The 23349-nt window shown below is 33.2% G+C and overlaps 1 protein-coding gene across 10 annotated transcripts; it reads left to right on the forward strand.

The window, feature by feature from the left end:
* Nucleotides 1-1978: 1978 nt before the first annotated feature.
* Nucleotides 1979-12766, forward strand: LOC101243968 (diacylglycerol kinase 1-like). Of its 10 annotated transcripts, none has more exons than XM_069292685.1 (9): nt 2006-2230; nt 3952-4097; nt 4883-6401; nt 7072-7438; nt 7596-7672; nt 8786-8905; nt 9106-9270; nt 9681-9818; nt 12388-12766. In XM_069292685.1, exons 3-9 carry the CDS (start codon nt 5205-5207, stop codon nt 12535-12537), a joined length of 2214 nt encoding a protein of 737 aa, XP_069148786.1. In that variant the 5' UTR covers nt 2006-2230; nt 3952-4097; nt 4883-5204; the 3' UTR covers nt 12538-12766. The 10 variants fall into 10 exon arrangements, with proteins under 10 accessions (XP_010314220.1, XP_069148786.1, XP_019067102.1 ...); XM_069292687.1 differs by having other exon boundaries at nt 2021-2230; nt 3952-4078; XM_069292688.1 differs by having other exon boundaries at nt 2021-2226.
* Nucleotides 12767-23349: the final 10583 nt, after the last annotated feature.

Raw genomic sequence — 23349 nt, forward strand, 5'->3', positions numbered from 1 at the left:
ATAAGAATTAATAATCGACATAAAAAGATGTAAAGAATATATTAAATTTTACATTACCTTTTCAAATCAAGGAGCTATTTAACTTGAATGATAATGGATGGAGCTTCTTCAAAAATGAAGAACCATGAACATGAGGTTATTTTTTGAAAAGAGGAAGAAGAACTTGCTTTTGAGAGAAACAATAAAATTTATTTTTGATTTTTTTTCAAATTGCTTTGACACGTGACTAACTTTTATTGGTCACTGTTAGCCAAAATCTGCACTCACTCTGCACACACTCTGCACTCACGCGCCCTACATGGGTGAAATCACGATTATTGCCACGTAGGCACGCAAGGAGTAATAAATTACTTAAAAAGAAAGTTGGAGGGGGTAATAGGACCTCATCAAAGATAAGGTGTGTCGTAGGGATTTTGGGTATAGGCTAGGGGGGTAATTGAGTATTATCCCGAAAATATACAATAAGTTATAAATTCAAAATAAAAAATTTAACACAATACTCTTATAACAAATTTCAACATAACAATAAATATGATTTATTATTATTTTTCTCAATAAAGAAAGCGTAAGTTTATAACATTACTTAACAATAAATTTTATTTTAATTTAAAAATTAGAATACTAATAAAATTATGCTAATGAGAAAATAAGCATGACATAAATAAATAGATAATACGAAAAAGTTACATAGAATCATGTAAAGTAAGGTTGAGAACAAGAAGAAAATGAAATATAGTAATACAAAATAAAAATAAACTTTTACAATTTTTAGAATAATAATAATAATAATAAAGAACTTAAAATAATATAAATAAAAAAAGAAAATTAAAAAGTAATTAGGTGGTAATTACACTATGTAATTACCACCAATTCACAGCCTCTCCCTATGAATTGTAGAGTGTAATTACACCTTGCTGTTTACACCAGTTACTTGCTGATCAAGTAAATACATGTCCTTCCACAGGACAAGACACTATAATTGCATCAAATTCAATCACCGATTGTCCTTCCAAACAGGCCCTAATTATACATAACATAAAGAAATATGTACCAAACAAGAGACTACTAATATTAGGGGTATGCCTCGGTCAGTTCGGTTCGATTTTATGTATTATCGGTTCGATTTATCGATTTTTGGTTTTTAAATATGCTAACCAAATAACAAATCAATAAGATATTTTTATCAGTTTTTGATTTTTAAATATGCTAACCAAACAACAAATCAATAAGATATTTTTATTGGTTTTTGATCTATCGATTTTAGTCGTTATCGTTTCGATTTTTTATTTATCCAATAAAAAAATATTCATAAAATATTATATGACTTTTCACTTCTCTAAATGATTTGATTTAGTGAAATAAGAAAGATAATAAGAAATTACATCAATAAGAGAAAATATAGTTCAAAAGTTATAATTACATATCATGACCGCCAAAACATAAAATTATATTTGTTATGTTAATCAAATTGCCAACGTTTACAAATTTGCAAAAGCCATAACCTACAATTACAAACTAAAGCTAAAGTCAAATAGACAAGACTAAAACTAAAATTAAAACTAGAATCAAATAGCTACAATTGCAAACCTAATGTGAAGTGGATAGAGTACTAATAATTTGATATACTTGTAGTGTTTAGTGATATATTAAATTATTAATATTTAATATTTAGGAAGAATAAAGTTGTAAAAATAAAGTTGTAAATTATTATTGTTTTATTAGGTTATCGAGTAAAAATCAATATCTAACCAATATCTCAATAACTTTATTTTTATAAATTCATTAAAAATCCAATAATTCAATAACATTTTTTCTGTTCAATTTATTAATCGATTCAATTTTGTACCCCTAACTAATGTAACTAATGCATTCGGTATTTTTATAGATTCACTCTACCAAATAACTACTTACTACAAAATATGCATAAAGAACTAAAAAGCAAATCCAAGCATATAAAGTAAAGTCAAGAAAATAAAGTAAAGTTAACCCATTAAATACCTTAATTGTTGTTTATATTGATATTTATATATTTTCTAATCCTCTATTTGCTGAAAGCGGCATAAAACAGTGCAGATTTGCTTTTTATTTGCTTTGCTTCACTTCACTTTTGCTTTGATTCTTTACCAGCTAGGGTTTTGCAGCGACAAGTCTGAGATAAAAGACATAACTCGATCTCTTCTTATTTTGTTCATGTTCATTTGGTGAAGCCTCTACGATTGACATGTTGTTGGTATTACATTTTCTTTTGCGATTTGTGATCACATATATATATTTTTTGGTTTAACATGGTGATGTATTTCTCAATTTTCACTGTTTATTTTTCTGTATATCCTTTTCTGGCTTTGGTTTGGTTGGGAACTTTTTTCAGTGTTAAGATTAAAGTAACTTCGACAAACTCTGGTTCTAAGGAAACTGATATAAATGGATATACATGATTCGTACTTGTCTGTCACTGAGGGTTGGTTTGATTGATACCTTTTTAGGTGGTACTATTATCTTTCCGCTTGATCAATCTGTATATGCTTTTTTGAAGATATAATTTTTCGTTATGACTTGATTTGATTAGAGAAGCAAGTATAGCACTTAGAATTATGAGTGAGAAATACTGAAGATCATAAATTTTTTGGCCTTCACTTATTCCCGTTGGTGGTGATGGTTGTTGGGGTTTGCAATATGTTTGAACTATAACACATTATGCAGTGCCATGGATGTATCTGTTGGTTAGTGACACACACACATAAACATGGATCTATATCGTACTTACTGTTTCAGGAAGAAAACTAATAAGTATTTGTTTCACTATGATTTAGTCAAACATGTTCTGAATACTTAATATTATGATAAAGTTGTTAATTTGTAGAAATTTGTAACTATGTAAAAGTTCATTTAAAATATATTCTGAAAATCAATGTCCAAACTGAAGCCAAAAGTAGATTCTTTTTGCTCATACTCTGAAATCCATCTTTCTTTTTGGAACGGAGGCAGTAACAATATATTCCTCCCATTGCAATTTGTTTGTCCACTTTTCTTTTAATCCCTTTCAAAAAGAATATGTCTTTCCATTTTTAGCGCTCTTTAATTCTAACATGTTCAAGATTACAAGTTTAAAGGAAACTTCGATACTGGTACATTCTGGTATCTTATGTTCAAGACTACAAGATCAAGAAGTCTTCTTTACTTTCTTAAACTCCATGCCAAGTCAAAACCAGGCAAACAAATTGAAACAAAGTTTATCGGGTTGTAATCCAAAGGGAGGGGATGTTGCAAGGATTTGGGGTGATTACTTATCAATTTTTGAAAAGACACGTTTAATTCTTGCTTCAACTTATTTTACTTTAGTTTCAAAATTTGACTAGCATATTTGTGCATTTTGTCTTCTTAAATTAGTTATTCCCCATAGTTCTAAATCCGAACTAGACACATAGTTGTTGACCTCGAAAGGTTATTAACATCTTCTTTTTTCGATAATTTGAACCCTTACCCAATCTTTGTGTGATGTAGACTAATTAAACAGAGTTAATTGCAATTATTAGACAAAGTTAAATTAAAGCAAAGTGTACGAGCGTATGAGATCAATGTATGGTTAGGCTGAAAACAAAAGTAATTGCGCTTAGTAGTAGTAAATAGTGCCATAACACACCTTAACATGTTAGGGGGTGGCTCTTCTCTGTTAAACCTCTAAAAGAGTTGTGACATTTCTTAGCCTCTTCTTTCACAAGGAAAATGAAACGTGACAACATGGAAAATCCATTGGAAGTACTACAAGTTTATTTGTGTCTTTTCATATGAGTTATTCCCCTTTATATAACATAAGGAAAAATATTAGTTGTTACTTCCTTAGTGTGATTTCCTTCTTATGTCCCTTCTCTTATCCCTTTGTTTGTTGCCATATTAAAGCTATATCTTTTTCTAGTTTAATTTCTTTCCTTATTACCCTTATTTATTTCCTAGTGAAGCTTGGTGCTCAAGTTATCCCCAAGAGAGAAGTATTTGAGTATATGACGTCTTTGATCCAAGGGAATGGGAGATCAAGCATGAATGAAGTGGACTTGCATCCAACAATTTGTGTGACAAGAAGGTACCATCAAAGTTTAAAGGTTAGTTTTATAGAGTAGTGGCTAGACTGACTTTTGTTGTATGGGGCAAGGTGTTGTCCAATCATGAATTTCCATGTTTAGAAGATGCAAGTGGCGAAAATGAAGATGTTGAGATGGATGTGTGGGCATACTAGGAGTAGTAGAATTAGGAATGAGGATTTCCATGAAAGTGGAAATGACCTCTGTGGTGGATAAGATGAGGGAAGGGAGACTCAGATGGTTTGGGTATGTGAAGAGGAGATGTGTAGATGCCCCAATAAGCAGGTGCGGAAGGCTTGATATTGTGGGTGCAAGGAGAGATAGATGTAGGCCAATGAAGTACTGAGGAGTCGTGATTAGGCAGGATATGATGCATTTGCAGCTTATCGAGGACATGACCTTATTGGAGGTTACAGATAAGAGTAGAAGATTAGTAGGTAGTTGAGAGGTGTTCTTATTTCTAGCCTATTCCGGTCTCTGGATGGGTGGAGGTATGTGTTGATCGTAGTTTTAGCATATTCATGTAGTCTTTGGTTTTGGTTTGATTAGCATATGTGGTTTGCTGTGTTTAGGTGATTGCACCTTGCTGTTGATATCATGGTTCCTTGCATATATGCTTCATACTACTTTGCTATTAGTCATGTTTATCTTTTAATTACTGTTTTGATTTGCTTGAGCTGAGTCTTTTAGGAACAACCTCATTACCTCAAAGAGGTCGTGGTAAGGTGTACACTCTACCCTCCCCTGACCCCACAAAGTGGAATTTACTGGGTTTGTTGTTGTTGTAATTCTTTTCCTTATTGCAGGGTACTTTTTTGTCTCTGCTACCCTCATCAAAAAGTTTACAGCCCTTTGAGAGGGCAAACAAAATGAGCAGAATTGCAAGTTTGGAGTGTACAACCACCATCACCTGAGTACTTCACTGGAACATATGTGATTATTGGGGAAACAAGGTAACCGACCTCAGGGGACTAATAACCAGCTTCTGGGGCTTCAAATGGTTTCTTCAGTAGAAGTTGCACGATGCAGTTATATATGTTAGTTTAATGCCCTTTCTGGCTGTTGATTTGTTACTTTTAGGATATGTTCTGCAGATGTTTGTGAAAATTATGGGAATATAATTAGGAAATGGAAGACTATCAAGAATTAGAGTTTCCCCTTCCTAGCTGGATCAGGAAAAATTCCTCTGAGATGGCTCAATCATGGTTCTTGATTCTCTCCTTTTTTATTGCTGGTTTAGTTGGAATTCTCACAATCTTTTATACAGCTTTCCAATGGAGAAGGAACGTAAACATTAGTTGGATGAAAGCCATAGCTAGGTCAAAGAAAAACCCGAAAGCCAAGTATACGGTCCCTGTAGCTCCTCATACTTGGACTCTGGAATCCATATCTCGAGGAAAAAGTTTAAATTGCTGTGTCTGCTTACAGTCTATGTCTCCATCTCAAACTCTTGGACCAATGGTGGCATCAGAGAGTTCTTTTAATTGCTGCAACACTTGTGGTGCAGCAGCTCATCTTAGTTGCTCATTGAATGCTCTTAAGGATTGCAAATGTGTATCAATGTTTGGATATAAGCACGTGGTACACCAATGGGCAGTTCGGTGGACAGAGGTGGCAGATCAACCAGATGAATCCTGTTTCTGCAGCTACTGTGAAGAGCCGTGCAGCAGTTCATTTCTTGGGGGTTCCCCTGTATGGTGCTGCTTGTGGTGTCAGCGCCTGGTTCACGTTTATTGCCATGCTAATATGTTCAATGAAACAGGTGATATTTGTGACTTGGGCCCTTTTAAAAGGCTTATTTTATCGCCTCTTCATATTAAAGAGTTAACTAGGACATCCTCTGGTGGACTGCTTAGTTCCATCACACAAGGAGCCAATGAGATTGCATCTTCAGTACGTGCTAGTATTAGAAGTCAAAGCAAGAAATACAAACACAAACACAATAACAAAAAAAATGGAAATGTGGTTTCTGCGGGCAATGGTGACACTATGGGTAACACATCCACTGAAAGCACCACAGATACTTATCAAGTAAATGATACTTACAGAGAAGAGGAAAATTATAATGGTGGTATACAGAGAGAGAATGTAGATCAGCATCAAGGAAATGTTCTGAAAAAGCTTGTATCTATACCAAACTTCAAGAGGAGTTCTTCTATCAACCAGAAGGATGAGTCTCAGTTAATACGAATAAAACAGAAATATGAATTGACTGATTTGCCTCCAGATGCTAGGCCTCTGCTAGTTTTCCTAAACAAGAAAAGTGGAGCTCAGCGAGGAGATTCACTTAGGCAGCGATTGAACATTTTGTTAAATCCTGTGCAGGTCAGGTCATTTAGAGCAACATCTCTTAGCTAGTCACTTCTCTTTTGGCACGACTACATTGTAATTTGTTTGCCCTCTATCTACGTATGTAGGAAGATTTGTGAATCAGTCGAACAGTTGCTTACAGATTAAGAAATGTTACTACCATGGGATACGACTTAGCTACAAAGTTAGGGCTTTACCATATCAATAAAAAAAGCTTATAAACCGCGGGCCATTGGGCGTCGGTCATAACATATATACATTATTAGGATAGCTGTTTGAACACATTTCAATTGATAATTTTACGCTTCACCTACAGACAAATAGGTTGATTACTCGATTGGTATAATATCAGGCATTTGTCACAGGAGAATCGTCAATCTTCATTTTCAGTTGAATTGACATGAAGATTGTAAAATTTGACTTACACAGGCATCTATCAAGTTAAAGGGAGAGAATTAAAATAGAAAGAAGTTTAGTTTTTCCGTTTTACAGAATTCTAATGTAAAATAGCTAATTCCTGAGCTAATTATGCCAGTTTGACTATAGCTCCAATTTTAATGAGTATCATGGAAGGTGATTTATTATTTTACTATTAGCTTTCATAGTGTTGTTTACCTTTTAGTAGATTCAAAAATTTGATGTCCATGAGTGTCATTATCTGATGTTGCGTGCATATGCTAATTAGGTCTTTGAGTTGAGCTCAACAGAAGGACCCGAAATAGGTCTTTATCTATTCAGAAGTGTCCCTCACTTCCGGATTCTCGTTTGTGGAGGAGATGGAACTGTTGGTTGGGTTTTGAACGCTATAGATAAACAGAACTTTGTTTCACCTCCACCAGTAGCAATACTTCCTGCTGGGACGGGAAATGATTTGGCTCGAGTTCTTTCTTGGGGTGGTGGCTTGGGTGCAGTTGAGAGGCAAGGAGGTCTTTGCACACTTTTGCATGATATCGAACAAGCCGCGGTAACCATTCTTGATCGTTGGAAAGTTTCAGTGTTAAATCAACAGGGAGAGCTGCTTCAACCTCCTAAGTTCTTGAACAATTACCTTGGTATGTTAACATGTCTTTTCATGTCATATATATTAGTGATATCTAAATCATCTCCAGTGACATAAAAGAATGTTGAATGTTTTGCCTGGAAAAATTGAGTGAGTTTCTCACTTTCTTTGATATAGAATCTGATGAATGTTTTTCAAGTGATAATCAGGTGTTGGTTGCGATGCAAAGGTTGCATTAGAAATCCATAATATGAGGGAGGAGAACCCCGAAAAGTTTTACAATCAGGTAATGCAAATATCTTTTCGTTTTAAGTGGAGAATATGAAGCATGACAATTTGGTTGGTAAGTTTGATATGGTAACTATGCCTTTATTCCAATTAAGTTGGGGTCAACTACATGAATCTTTAATGTCTATGTTTTAACATTTAAGGTAAACTCGTGTCATCATCATAACAACAACACAACAGTATACATAGTGTAACCCCACAAATTGGGCCAGGAAAATGTAGTGTCTAGCAGACCGTACCCCTGACTTGGAATCTATAGAGAATGTATTACTAATACATGGAAATTCTTGGTATTAGTAATGCAATGGGATTCAATGCATGAATTAGCATGCTTAAAGACCCTCAAAACTTTTTTACACCTTTCTAACCATATTTCTGGAGGGTATTTTTGTAAATAAGTATTTTAAAAATAATTGTGCAATGGCCCCTGCCTAGCTCGAGTGGCAAAAGGTGGAAGATTTGTGTCTTAGGTTGCAACTTTAAGCCCCACACCATGCAAAGCGAAGCCCGAAATATAAGTGGAGAATGGTAGAGGGGCGGGCCCAATATCCACCGAGTTTAGAAGGCTGTGATTGGTCCAAAGGGCGATGGATTTCTCAGTTATAAAAAAAAATTATGCAACTCATGCTATATTTAATACACCAAATGAAACAATGCATAAAAATGATCTTTGCATAATTAATGCAAGTATTACTAATACATTCTATTTAACATTATTCTTTATACACCCTACCAAGCTACCCCTTATAGGTTATGCGAGAATGTGTGCATTATTGTATGTGGAATATGAATGTGGTTATTACATAACACATGGATTAAAATGCTAAAATGACCAAACTAACCCTCATCGTAGTAAAAAAGTTTTATGTTGTTTAAAAGTAAACAAATAGTCTAAATTATATATTATATACTGATGTCTAATACATCAAACTAAATATTCAGAAGATATAACTCATCCTTGCATAACTGTCTTTTTACCAAACGATAGCTTAGAGGTTGGGGTTCATGATTGTTTGATCCATATAGGGATAATGTTTATTGATTACTTAAGTCATTTATGTATCTATTTGTATTTCTGTCCATGCTGAAAATATTTGGGGAAACTTTGCAGTTCATGAACAAAGTTCTTTATGCCAGAGAAGGCGCCAAGAGTATAATGGATAGAACTTTTGCAGATTTTCCATGGCAAGTTCGTGTGGAGGTTGATGGTGTTGAGATTGAGGTTCCTGAGGTATCTGTCTAATGCAAAGCTGCACAATTCTTGTGAAAAGTTCATATCTTTTTTTTGTTTACATTTAAGTCATTTTACATGCTCACTTCTTGTTATATATATATCCGCAGTTAGTTTCCTTGTCTGGAGATTACTAAAAATACAACTACTAGTTAGTTAATTGATCAGATGTGAATTGATCACACTCCTTCTGTTTCTAGGATGCAGAAGGTGTTCTTGTAGCTAATATAGGGAGCTACATGGGCGGAGTAGACTTATGGCAGAATGAAGATGAGAGCTATGATAATCTTGATCCTCAATCCATGCACGATAAGATGCTGGAGGTTGTTAGCATTTCTGGTACCTGGCATCTGGGGAAGCTGCAGGTATATTTTAGGCTATTCCGGAGATGATGTTAGTGTAGTGAATAATCATCATTTTAAAGCTTTGTTTCCTAGAGATGTTTCAATACTGTTTTTAGTGATGTTAATCACTTAGCTGTTGTTATTTTGTGTTCATATCCCAATGTGGTATCTGGTCATATTGATATCTTGTAGTCTAGTAGTTCAGTGGCAAGAGTTGTTGCAGATATAGTTAAGGAGTAAGTAAAGGTGAAGGAGCAATAGATGGATCATTGTTTCTTGATGGGTTATTTTGAATTGTGATCAACTGCTATTGTTTTAATCTGATTAGACAATTCAATTGTTTCTGGGACATTTTCATTATGGTTTATTTGGTCTTTCAGTTGCTTTTAAATGCTTAACTTCTGTGATAAGAGCATCGTTGTTGCAATCAGGTCGGGCTTTCAAAAGCTCGGAGGCTTGCACAAGGACAAGTGATCAAAATTCAACTTTTTGCTGCATTTCCTGTTCAAGTAGATGGAGAACCATGGAGTCAGCAACCCTGTACATTGACAATTACACATCATGGACAGGTCTTCCTCTTAAAATTCAACATTGCTTAAATATTTGTTCCCTGAAGCATGGATCTGAGTAGTATGTTCAAACCAAACCGAAACTGTTAACCCAACCAAAAAATTGTTAATATCAGATTAACGGTTTGGAGGTGGTTTAGAATATTAAAATCGGGTTATCGGTTCGGGATGGATCGTCTAATTTTTATATCGGATAACTGGTTAATTCAAACAAAGTTTACAATATTACCCGTGATTATATAAAATCATCTCAGCTAAATAAACACCATATAACTGTTTGTTGATGGCCCATTTAATATTCTCTATATCGAGCATTTTCTTTTTTAATTAGAATTTCAGTTGCTTCCCATAGAACAACTTAAGTATCCAGTTTAACAACTTTTGTAATATGCACCATTATTGAGAATTTATTTCTTCCATATCAGATTTTTGTTCTGTTTCATTTTTATTATGTTTGGGTGTATTTTAAGTTCTACGGGACACTGCTATGATTAGCATTTTTTCAAGTTTTTGCATGACTCCATTTGTGTGTAGTGGAGATGCTCATTAAAAAAAGATCTTAGCAGCAAGCTCACATATGATGACCAGGACAGGCAATTCTTTAATTTTTGCTTGTCTGTCTCTCCATTTGTAGGATCATATTTTTAGTGGAAATGCTAAAGTGAGTTACTTGACCGATTAATCAATAACCCAATCGATAATCATTAAACCGGATCAAATAAACGAATATCTTATTGTTTGGTAACAGATTAGCACATATAACAGATTAGCACATATAAAACCGATAAGCCAAACCGTTAAGTGGAACACTCAACACTGAACTGAACCACTTTATAAGCACCCCTAGATCTGAGATCCATTGTATTTGGCATATCTGTGTTACTCACTAATAAGTACCATAATATCATGGGTGTAAAGAGTTCTCGCGATTTGGAAGTTGTTGGAATGGGAAATATTAATTCTATCATTCATTTCTTCTGCCGGGAACCGAATAAATATTTGGACGAAGTGATTAGACAAGACAGGACACATCTTGAGCTTATCGAGGTGACAATAGATAAGAGAGTTTGGAGGTTGCGGATTAGGGTAGAAGTTTAGTTGGTAGTTGAGAGTTCTCTCACTTTTTTGTATTTCTGGATCGGTGGTGGTAATTGGACCTTCTTTCTTGCAGTGGTATTAGCACGAGTCTCTTAGTTTCTTGTTTTTCGATTTCGATTATCACCTGTGTTTTTTTTTGTTCTTTGGTTATCACATTATTCTTTTTGCATTATTGTACTTTCCTCTTTATGTTGTGTGCATCTCCCATTTCACATTATTTCATTGTGTTGCTGTTCTCATTTATGTATATTCTTTTTTAAACTGCTTGAAAAAACTTTATTTCAAGTCAAGGGTCTATCCGGAAATACCTATCTATGTCTCCTAGGTAGGGGTAAGGTATGGGTACACTCTACCCTCCCAAACCCCACTTGTGGGATTACATAGGTCTGGGTACACTCTACCCTCCCCAAACCTCACTTGTGGAATTACACAGGTCCGGGTAGACTCTAACCTCCCGGGCCTCCCCAAACCTCACTGGGTATGTTGTTGTATTTCTTCTACTTTGTGTCCTTACTGTATCGAAGCTATTAGTTTTTTTAAAGGTCTGTATTATCATATATGTGTGTGCGCATGCGCGCTTGAAATAATTACAAAAGGAATCCAGCCTTCACATCGATCTTAACAACATGGATTCTAGTGGATCTAGAAGCGATTTTTTGATAAATGGTCACAGGAAGTAAGAGATTCTGCATCACCAATTCTTTTCACAAAAAAAGAAACCACTTGTTTTTTAGCTTGTGTTGAACTGGCTTGTTCTTCTAAGCATCTTTCATTTCTCTCTTTCCAAGTTGTCCACCAAATGGCCAAATAATGGCTGGGAGTTCTCCACCATTTCTATTGCTCCTTTGACATACCCCCTTCCAAACCAGCTTCTCAACATATCCATTTTATCTCAGCATGTTTGAAAATAGGTCCTGCAGCTGTGAGACAACACAGGGCAATACAAAAACAAATGATTGATGGTTTCTGGATAAATTCCATAAAGGTAGATTTTCCTGTGTCAAGTTGAGTTTTTGTCGCTAGCCACACATGATATGCAACTTCCACTGGTGCTTTAGATCTCCATATGCTTTTCCAAGGCAACGAGTTATCATACTGTGAATCGGCAACTAAGTTCATAATATGAGTTAGTAGTATTGGATCTCCGTATGTTTGTCCACACATTATGGTGTATCTCTTGATTCTGTCATCCCCCCACTTTAATTTTTTCTTTTAAAGATGATGTTCGGCCAAAGTCCTGTCATAATATCCAATTCTCTTGGTTCCTTGTGTTTCTCCTTTTTGGTTTGGTGGTGACACTTGAGATTACAAAACAAGTACTGCTGTTGGTATCCACCACATTTATGGCACTTGTCTTTTGGAGTTTGAACTATGAGTTGATTTAAATGGAGTGACATGGATTCGTACAGTCAATTCCAGCTTAGATTGGGATTGAGGCATTATCGTTACATCTAACACTGGTGTTTTATAGGCCTTTATGCTGAAGAGAGCAGCAGAAGAACCTCTGGGCCATGCAGCAGCCATAATTGCAGATGTGCTTGAAAATGCAGAATCCAATAAAGTAATTAATACATTACAAAAGCGGGCACTGCTTCAAGAAATGGCAATCAGACTGTCTTAGCTGCCATTTTTACAAGATTGGACGCTGCTGCTCTTTTAGTTTGCTACAGTCTCTGGGTAAGCATATGTGTACTAAAACAATTATTTGATTCATCGCATGGTTTGTCTACTTCATATGTAAAATATCTAAAATCTTGGAATGCTTCTAGCTGAAGCTTGTTCCTACAGTGAACTCTACAGTGTAAAGACTTCAAACTGAGGTAAATTTTGCAGCGGCGTGTTTGATTGTATATCATGTCTAAGGTTATCAAAACTTTTATTCTTCGTAGAGGCGGACCCTCGTGGAAGGTGTGGGGGCACAGTTTGTTTTTTTTTGTACACGAAGTCTCGTTTGGTCACTGGTCTAGTTACTGAACAGCTTTTGCTCTTGCGGAAAGCAATGCGAGCTGGATTCCGAGCTTCCAACAGCCATCTTATTTTATTCTGAAAAGGTTCTAAAATGCCCTTTTAACATATTAAAAAATACTTCAGAGATGCCCTTCTACCTATTGGATTTAATTTTCTCTTAACTCAACCTATTGGGTAAAAAATGCTCTTGACACAATTGGAATGGTTCAGAAATGCCTCCTTTTGAGGAATGGTTCAGATTTGCCCTTTTTTCTACCTGTTAGATTTAAAAAAAAAAAAGAAAAGGGAAATCCCTTTGATGTGTCAGAAATAACTCAAAAATATTTTCTAATTTTAATTATATGTCAATTTTCTTTTTGCTGCATTTTGATAATTATTTAGTTTTCTTTTGACTTGTATTTTCTTTTTGGAAAATCCTAGCTTGTTTGTCTCTTACCTAATAGAAATATTTGCTTAAAATAAAATATATGAACTATTATGTGAATTAATCTGATTATATGTTGTATTAAGAAAAACATTGTCGTAGTCCTGAAGAAAGAAGAATTTCCTTATGTATGCCCATAAAAGATTTCTTTTTGTTGAAGTTTTTCTGACTGTAAATATAGTATCACCTAACATAGTATATACAAAAATCCATGTAGTTTTTGAAAAACAAATTGTTAGATAATGGAAGTAATATAAATTGAGATGCTAATAGAAGTAAAAATGAATTAAATATTCAAATTTGAAAGGCTGAAAGGAATTTTTGAAAACATTTTGACACTATAAAAACATTATATATACAAATAAAATTTATGATATAAGTAGTACTTATCGTTGATAAATATATTTTTAAGTAGAAGAAGTAAAATTTTGAACCATTTTTAATAGATTAATGACTTTTTTGATCTAATAGGTAGAAGGAGGATAACTTTGGACTATTACAATACATTAAAAACATTTTTTACCGAATAGGTGGAAGAAGAGCATTTTAAAACAATTTTTACTACTAAAGGTATTGTAAAACCTTTTCTGCATTTTATTTAAGAAAAAAGAGTCAAAGAAATCACTCTTCTTTGATTCATTGGTTGACATTTAGCCCATTTCCCTTACCTATTTTCTCAATAGATATCCTGACTTGGTTGAGAGCTGTAGATACGCGGAGTTCTCTTGGGGTAAGTTATTTTTTTAAAGCACTGATAAAATCATATATGTGAACTATGAACATCAAAAAGCTTTTATATATATCGATTACTTGGTATACAACAAACACTTCAATTATAGTTTATTGGGTCGTAGAGGAAACCCATGGAAATGAGTCATTTTAAAAAAATCAAGGTAATTTGAATTGATATGGGGATTTCCATTCATAAACGTGCACAAATAATAATGATAATATAGTAACGGTAGAGGTAAGAATAAATTTATTCTAACAGTAAAGGTAAAACAATCAATAAATTAAAATTGGAAGATATTTTTAACCCTTTTCCTTTTATTTAATTATAAAAAGTGGTAAACCTTTTTGCAGATATTTTTTTTGTCCTTGTTTGATAAATGAAAATAATCTCTATAGAATAAAATAAAAATAACAATTAATCCATAATAGATAAAGTTGAACAACCTGTACACTGTTGTCAGCTCTCACTGTTGGCACGAATATGTAAGTCTTGAGTGATATTCTCTCTGTCCAGAATTATTTGTCATGGTAAAATTTTGCACAGTTTTACAGGAAAATTAATATAAGGTGTAATTTGACTAATATAACTCTATTAATATACTAATAATATTAAAAGTCTATGTAAATTTTCAATTGAATTACATTATCATTAAAGACAAATTTGAAAAAAAAAGTGACAAATAGTTTCTTGATTATTTAAATTAACAAATAATCTTGGACGTCTAATTTTAATATATCTGCCAAACAAATGTGGACGAAGTATTTTTCTTATTCTTCTTACAAATACAGAATTCTATATCAATCAAATCCACTCTCGTTTATTGTATTTCTCATACTGCGTATTGGTTCTTTTACTAGATAATATTCTTATTTTGTACGATGATTTATCTGCTAGTTAAACGTGTAAATTTGAAAAAAAGTTACTTAATCATTGAGTTTTAAGAAGTCGCACAATAATTCATTGGGCTTTATAATTTTCCTGTAATATTTTGAATTTATTAACGCAGGTTGAAAAAAATGGATGTTAGTTTATTACTTACCGTTGTAAAATGGATGTCAGGCCCTACTTTAGTTTGATTAAAAAATGTCCCTATTGTTAATTTATGTGTCAATTTCCTGTTCGTAATAGTTGTACTTTTTATTTTCTTTTTGAACATATTTTATTTCTAATAAAAATATTTAAAGAATTTAATTCTTGTTTATTTTCTTTTAAAAACACTTTAACTAATATATAAGTAGAAAATAACAACTTTTACTTTTTAATCTCATTTATCAATTAAAATAGAATAACAACATGTACACTTTAGGTATTATTATAAATCAGTAATACCATTACTAATTTCATTTCGATAACAACAAAAAAAATTCTAATAAAATAAAAAATACGTGCTTAATATTTTTCGAGTTGATATAGGATAAACATGTTCCAATAAAAATTGTTACTAGGAGAAAGTTAATTTAAGAAATATAGGAAAAAGGGTCTGATATACCCCTTAACTTTTGTAATGATCCAATCGGCTATTTTTTAAATGATTAGTGAATTTATCATTTTTCCCTCCCGTTATCGATCCTGAGTATTTTGTGTTTGAGTTTTCAAAAGTTGGTTACAAACTTTAAGTTTAAATTTGAGAATTTGGTAAAATTTCAGTATAAAAGGCTAATGTTGTTAAAAAAAAGGCCTTGTCTTGTGTTTTGGAATTGGGAAAAGGGAAAAATTGTAACACCCCGGAAATAGCACCTTCAGTTTTAAAAGAACTAAATTGAAAATAACAAAAAATTAAAATTTGAAGTGTTAAGCTAAGTATGAGTTTTGGGTCAACTTCAAACAATCATAACTCCTAGCACAAGATGATTTAGGTATTCTAAATATACTTTAGGAAAAATCTTTGAATTATCTTTCCAATGCCACCAAGTTTGCTAAGTTACAATTTCAGATGAGTGATATATGACCTTTTGAAGTTAGATTGTCTAGTTAAGGGAAGTTAGCCGAAAATAGTGAGGGACATTTTGGCCTTTTCCTTACCCAATCAGATTTAATTCCTTTTTATTAATATTTTAGGGGTATAATCCTATTAGGTTCAATTTCAAAATCCTAGTACACGCCTAGGGTTTTAGTTGAGAGTTCAAGAAGAGAAAAGAGGAGAGGATCAATCATTAGTAGAGATTCTTGCGTCTTGTTACACAATTTCACCAAGGGATCAACTTTAAACGACCATATCTATTAGAATATTCAGAGTTACGTGAGCCACAAACTATCCAATTAAAGGATATTGAATATACTTTCCAACGCCACTAATTTCGCATCAATCCAATTTCTGAGTAAAAAGTTATGACTATTTTATTAACATACACAGTGCTGTTATGAATTAGCCAACGAAAAAATATTAAAAATAGTTGTTTTTGTATTTTTACCTCCAAGAAAATCATAAACATATTTCTTGACTAATAAAAGACTCAAAACAATCAGATTTTAATGTTCACTAATGAAAATCATAATTTTCGCCCATAGAAATATCAAGAAAGTAATTCAAGAATCTGAAGAAAGGTTTTCTTGATTGTTTACCTTCAAGTTAGGGTTTAATGCTTCTAATCAAGTTCTTCTTCAAGACTCTTCAAGAATTTTAATGATTCTTCAATATTCTTGAAGAACCTTGTTCTTCTAGGTATGTAAGACTATGATAATGTTGTACTACTTTGTTCGAACACCCTACATCTACTTTCAGATTAGCAAAAGAGTAATCTAGAATACTTTCCCTAGATTTGAGTATTCTTGAGATAAGTTGATTTTGAGTTCTTGCATTCATGCTTATTTTAAAATTTTTATTCCTAATTATCAAATTGCTATTTTATTATTTAGGTCTTCATATCATGAATCATAACTCTTGAATTCATAATTCACATTCAAGAGAAAGTTAAGAGTAAAGTTCAGGAAAGTCTTTGAGCTCAATTGTGAATCCTTTGAGATCCATCATAGATTTGAGTTAGGTTTTGAGCAATAAAGTATGAGAATGAGAATAGTTGTATACATGCGTTCCATATTATAATGTAGACCCTTGAGTTGAGTCGTTCCTGCCCATAACTTTCGCATGAACTCCATCAGTTGAGAACCTTTGAGCAGAGTAGTATCATTGAAGTTCTTGAGTTCCAAGTATTGAATTCTATATATGGTTATTGAAAACCTTCAATTGAGTCATTCACGTTTATAATTCAACATGAACCATATTTTAAGAAGTCTTTTAAAAATGTTTAACTTTGTTTTAAGACTAATCATTGAGATGAGAAAGAGTATAGCTGAGTTCGTTTTAAAAAAAATGATATATGAGAAATAAGTATTTCCAAGAGTTTAATATGTTCTTACATTTAAAATGAGAGAAAACTGAGATTTTCAAAAGAGTGTTGAGCAGTCTGAGTACTATCATCTTTTAAAATGAGAGAAAACTGAGATTTTCCAAAAAGTTTTGAGCAGTCTGAGTACTATCCCTTTTGAGAAAAAGATGAGTTTTGAGAAAGAGTTTCTAAAACATAATTAGTATGACAATCGAGTATGTCATCAATGCTTAAGCAGCACGGTATATGCGATCAATGTTATGCAGTATGAATTCGGGAGTCATCAATGATCATATTAAAATATGATTATGTTTTTGAAAAAGAGTTTTGAAGAGAAGTTACCTCATTTAAGAGGGTAGATTGAATAATTAACTCAAACCAAAGAAAGAGTTTTATTTTTATAAACTTATGAGCTAAGTATATATTAGGAGAAGTATTGAACATCGATTGGGGATGCGAGTTCATATTAACTCAAGTCTCCATAAATCATGTAGCCATCATGGGTAGAAAAGGGTCATACTTTTTAGATGATTCCTTAGTGATTTTTATCATAGACTAGTGGATCCACTTAGTGAGTTAGGTTCTATACCCCAGCAAGGTATAGAACGGTCCCTGGCAGCGTGAGGTAATACGTTCTATCATCACTTAGACTCATACTGGTGGTTGTTAATTAGAGAATATCCCACATAAATTATATTACTTTATTATATGAGTAAATTTGAGTTTGTTATTGCATTTTCTTTAACGAAGTAAGCTGTTTTCCACTGTTTTTAAAAGCTTTCATTATATTGCATGTGTATTGTTGCTTTACATTGAGTTGAGTATTCATAGTTGAGTACCCAGATTCGAGTATCATATCTTTGAGTTTAGTATCTAATCTTTGAGTTAAGTATCTTATTCTTGAGTTGAGTTGAATTAAGTGAGTTGAGAAGAGGTAAGTATGTTTCGTTTTACTAGTTCAAGCTTATATTATGAATTAGAATTCCCCTTACATGCTCATACATTCCACGTACTGAGCCATTTGACCTGCATCTTTTGATGATGCAGACCCAGGTATTTAGAATCATCAACAAGAATTTTATTGATACATTCGAGAGTTCGAGCTATCTATGGTGAGCCTCATTGCTTCTGGAGGATTTCATTTACTTTTCAGTTTATTCAGGATGTCGTGGGTCTTGTCCTAACTTTCATCCTTGTCATTTAGAGGCTTTATACATAGTCAGTATAGTTGAGAAGTCTGTATCATTTATTTTATTAAATATTTTAAAGACTCAAGTTGCTTATTTTATGGCGAGTTGAATATAGTTATTTTTATTCAGAGTTTTTCATTTTGAGTTAAAGTTTTGTATTTAAGTTTATGAATTTTATTCTGTTTTAAGTTTTTGTATGCATAAGTTAGTCTTCTGCTTGTAATCAACCAGGATGAGGGTTCGCTTGGGGTCTAACAATGGTTCTTTGAGTGCCGGCCACGTCTAGGGTTTAGACTTGGGTCGTGACACAAATATTCTCCGTAAATGATATACAAATATCCTCTGTCATACTTTTGGTTCATTAGTGCCCTTTTTTTCCTAAAAAAGTACACTTTTTCCCATTACTATTATAGAAAACTTATTTGGTACACATGGAAACCTACAACTCAACCCGATTTGACCAAATAATTAACCTAAAATTCAAATAAATGCCCATTACCCCTTTAATCCACCCAATACATCCATTTCCCATACAAACAACCTATCTAAAAACTTTAAGGAAAATCTCATTCTCTCAAATATCTGTGGCTTCTAGTTGCATAATCTATCTTAACATTGAGTTTGATTTACTTCTAGATGTACAACTTGGTTTATGTGATTCATGTTAATGCTTTTTGTAATATGCCTTAAATCCTTTTCTCTTTATCAATTTTTCTGCCAATATCATCTGCACATGTAGCCATTTTCAGTCTCAATTCAGACCTCTTTTCACTCACAATTGTCGTCTATCATTCTTCCCATTAATCCCTTCCCCTAATTTTCACCTAATCCCTTCCCTAATTCTCTTATTTTTGAAGGAAAACGGATTTTTTTTTGTTAATATGCATTTTTTTGTTGTTGCCCAAACTAGCTCATTCTCATTTGTCACTGATCTTTTATTGTATGTTTAAGGTTATCAATTGTAGAAAAAAACTATACATTTTGGATTTGAAGTTTAGCTTAATTTAAATGGTTGGCCTAGTGCTGTTTCGTGATCTCTCTGATTGTCGCATAATCAATCAAGAATTGATAAAGAAAATAAGAACATTGACCACGAATCGAACGAAATTACGAAGAATCAACTAAAACAATGACAAATTGATGATGAACTTGGTTTGTCGAGAGGAAGGAGAAAATTATTTTTTTGGTTATTTGGTTTGTTTGTGTGAGCTTATGTGTGAGCAATTGGGGATTATTTTAGGTTTTTGGATGAGTTATACATGTGGGTTAAGTGTATACAGGTGGTTTTTTAAAATTTGAGTACAAATATCTTAGACGCAACCCATAAAAGTCTAAACACAGTAAAGAACAAAAAGCCAACATAGGTGTGGTGTCCTTAGATTTTATGAGGACTCACCAATCTTCACTTCTTGAACAAAAAGTACGAAATGTACCAAGTATAGAAACTATCATACCAAACATAAGATATCTCAAAGGGTTAGTCAAAAATAGACATAATCATAAGAGATAATATCATAAGGATAACATGAATATCATAAGCATAATAAATCATCATAAAGCATATGTAAGTTCATAACTAAAACATTTCTTTATTACTCAAGTAAACTACTTCACAAGCCACCTCCAAGTATACTTGTGCAAGGCTAAGGTAGCATCCGTTACTACTACCAAAGCTTAGTACCTCTCTTTGGTCATTATTGATCATAATCTACTCATATAATTAAGACCAAAGTTCTTCATGGCATATGAGAAATATGCCCCTAGATCACCTCAAAACACACTTGTCCAATACATGTGAGTCATCTTATTATACCTCACACACTAAACATATCTTGAAGTCACCCTAAACTTTATGTGCCAATAGTAGACCTACTTCACATTGACAAGAAACTACAATCTTAAGTCAATCATGTCATCGAGAGAAACTATAGCCACTACCCAAGCTAAACAATACATTGCATAGGGTTCATTCTTAACATACAAACCAAGCTAACAAAGAAAGGATGCAATAGTGCCACCCTAACCACCATGCAACCTATTATGTAGATGCAAGCTAATTCATAGGGGATTATAAATCCTCAACCCTAAGCTACCATGAGAAACTTATCTCAAGGTATTCCATGAAATGCACCTTGCATGCAAATCAAGCTAACATTAGGAGAGTATAGGCCTTTCTCCTTACATAAAGGCACTTTAGTCATGCTACTTCAAACTAATCCTAGGAGAGTATCGATCCTCCATCCTAGGTTGTCTTGCCTACTACTGATGCAATCTATCATTATCAAGCATCCTTGCAGCACAAGATCAAGCTAAACATGGGAGAGCTTGATTCATTTATCCCAAGCTACCATGATATTCATCTCCTCAAGCTACCATGAGTATTTCAATTCAAGCCTCCATGAGATTCACCATCTGAAGTTTCCATGAGATTCATAATCTCAAGCTATCATACCTTGGTCTTATCTTACTAAGTCAATTACACAAGAACAAAATATTCAATAAAACTTCAAGATATTTTTAGTCTGTCATACTCAAATTCATTTTAGGTTCTTAGGTCAACCTAGAATCCATCTATATGAGAGAACTTGCTTCCCTAGCTTGTTCATGTCTAAGTGTAAAGGAGAAGGAAAACATCATCACAATCCCCTCATAATGAATTCACCTCAAAGCCGTAACAACAATGACATACAATCTCTATAATCAAAGATAACTTCATTCTATCATGATCCATATCCAATTACAATCTAATCATTCAATTTGATCATTAGAAGGTATTCTAGTCATACGGATCACATAGGTTCAATTCCAACTTTACAAGTCAAGATCCTCCTAAATCAATTAGGCCTAGTTCAATTCATATCTAGGTGATCCTATTATGATCAATTAGTAATCAAGACAATGGAATTAAGAAGATCAACTTAGAACCTTTATCTTGCCTCTAATGGCCTAAACCGACCATGATCACCTTCATCGTCACAACTTAGAATTCATCAAAGAAACCACATGAAAACATCACATAATCATCATATAAATATAATTGAATTCTACCCACTAGATTGGGATCACAATCAAGCCTTACCCACAATGCAATCACAACTGTATCTAGATTAGGGTATTTTGGATTCACAATTGAGGGAAACTATGGGGGCTCCATGGATGAATAAGATTCACATATATTTTATTATAGCCTTAAAATCATCTTAATTCAATGGTGAATTTAGTCCTAGAAGCTGCCTCCAATTTCTTTTCTTCTATGGTGTCCTTGAGAGAGTTTTATGGAGGGAGAGGTTTTGATTTGGAGTCCAGAGTATAAATGGCTATTTTATTGCTTTAATATACTTCAAAAACCTAAAATAACAGCCAATAATTAATCCCCATTTTACCCAAAAGACCCCAACACTTATTGCACCTTTTAACTAATTCTAATTTGACTTCATAACGACTCAACCAAATCTGGGAAGTCACTACGCGTTGCGGGATCATCCTTAATTCTTGGTTCTGGAATTTTATTTGAGACAGAGTGGTTCACGTTGTACCCCCGTCGCAGGGCAAAAATTAACCCTCTCAGTGCTGCAAGCGCGATGTGCCACCACCTCCACAAATAGGCTTCCCAACGGCCTTCTAGGCCAACGCTTGGATCCTCTTCGGGGAACCTTAGGGTGGTCCCCGGGGACTCGTACTCAAATGTTTTTACCCTTTTCATGTCAGTATATTTGTAGGAACCATCGGTACTCAATTTCATTCTCATACTATACCCCAAAATACACTGAAAAACCCTACTACACAGTAGTTCAACTAGACTAGCTTTCAGACGTCTTGGTCGTCCTTTAACATTTGACCTCAAACTTCTTCAAGCCAACTTCTACAAGAAGTGACATCTATTATAAATGTGTCATTGACTATAGGAACACATGAGAGGATCTAGTAAACCTTATTTTATTTTGGGGTCATTACAATTATAGACATAATAAACTTTATGTCTGCTTCTAAGGTTATTACAGAGGAGAAAACTATTACAAGATGCAACAATGTATAATCTTTTGCCAATAAATTCGGCAAAATCATCCCAAACTATTACTAATTAATAGTGATGATTCATTTGATGATAAAAAGAAACGACTTTGCAAACGTTTCTCTGCACAAAAGAAACCAAATAGGTAGGGTTGGGCCATTGGATACGACAACGATAAATTTCGGCAATGCACTTTCGCCAGTTCTTTGATACGCATGAAAACCTTGCTAGTGATTTCAAAGGCAAACCATTCAGTATTTTGATTCTGATTTCTTTGGAAAAAACAATTTGCAAAATTTTCCTGATACTCATTCTATTACTACTTGCAAATTATGACTTCTATTACAACAACAAAATTAGTCAAATTAAGGATCTAAGAATAGATGATTTTGAAGAGTTTTATGTAGATGGTGGAAATGAAACATCTTGATGTAGAAAAATCATAAATATAAAGTATTAAAAAACACTATCGTTACAATTATCTGCAATTTTATTTTAGCTAAATAACATTAATATGAAGTAACTGATAACTACTTGATTTTGATTATTTTTCGTAAGAAAGAGTTAATTTGATCCAATCTCTAACAATTTCTGCATTTAATAAAGTACGACTATAAATGAGAAATATTTAATTAAAAAAACAGTTAGTCATAAAGTTAATACTTTGGTCTAAAGATATTTTTGTTGTTAATTTTGTCAAATAATGCAATAAATGTATTATTTCTTTTTTTGACCATATTTTATTTCTAATAAAAATATTACTTTTAAAGAATTTTATTC

The sequence above is a fragment of the Solanum lycopersicum genome, chromosome 12 (assembly GCF_036512215.1).
Source record: "Solanum lycopersicum chromosome 12, SLM_r2.1".
In the NCBI taxonomy this organism is placed as follows: Eukaryota; Viridiplantae; Streptophyta; class Magnoliopsida; order Solanales; family Solanaceae; genus Solanum; species Solanum lycopersicum.

Excerpts from the sequence above, each read along its gene's own strand:
- LOC101243968 (XM_010315918.4), top strand. The coding sequence starts at position 5,205 with ATGGAAGACTATCAAGAATTAGAGTTTCCCCTTCCTAGCTGGATCAGG. Across the intron at positions 6,402-7,071 it reads TTTTGTTAAATCCTGTGCAG|GTCTTTGAGTTGAGCTCAAC; the intron begins GTCAGGTCATTT and ends TATGCTAATTAG. Across the intron at positions 9,819-12,387 it reads CAATTACACATCATGGACAG|GCCTTTATGCTGAAGAGAGC; the intron begins GTCTTCCTCTTA and ends GGTGTTTTATAG.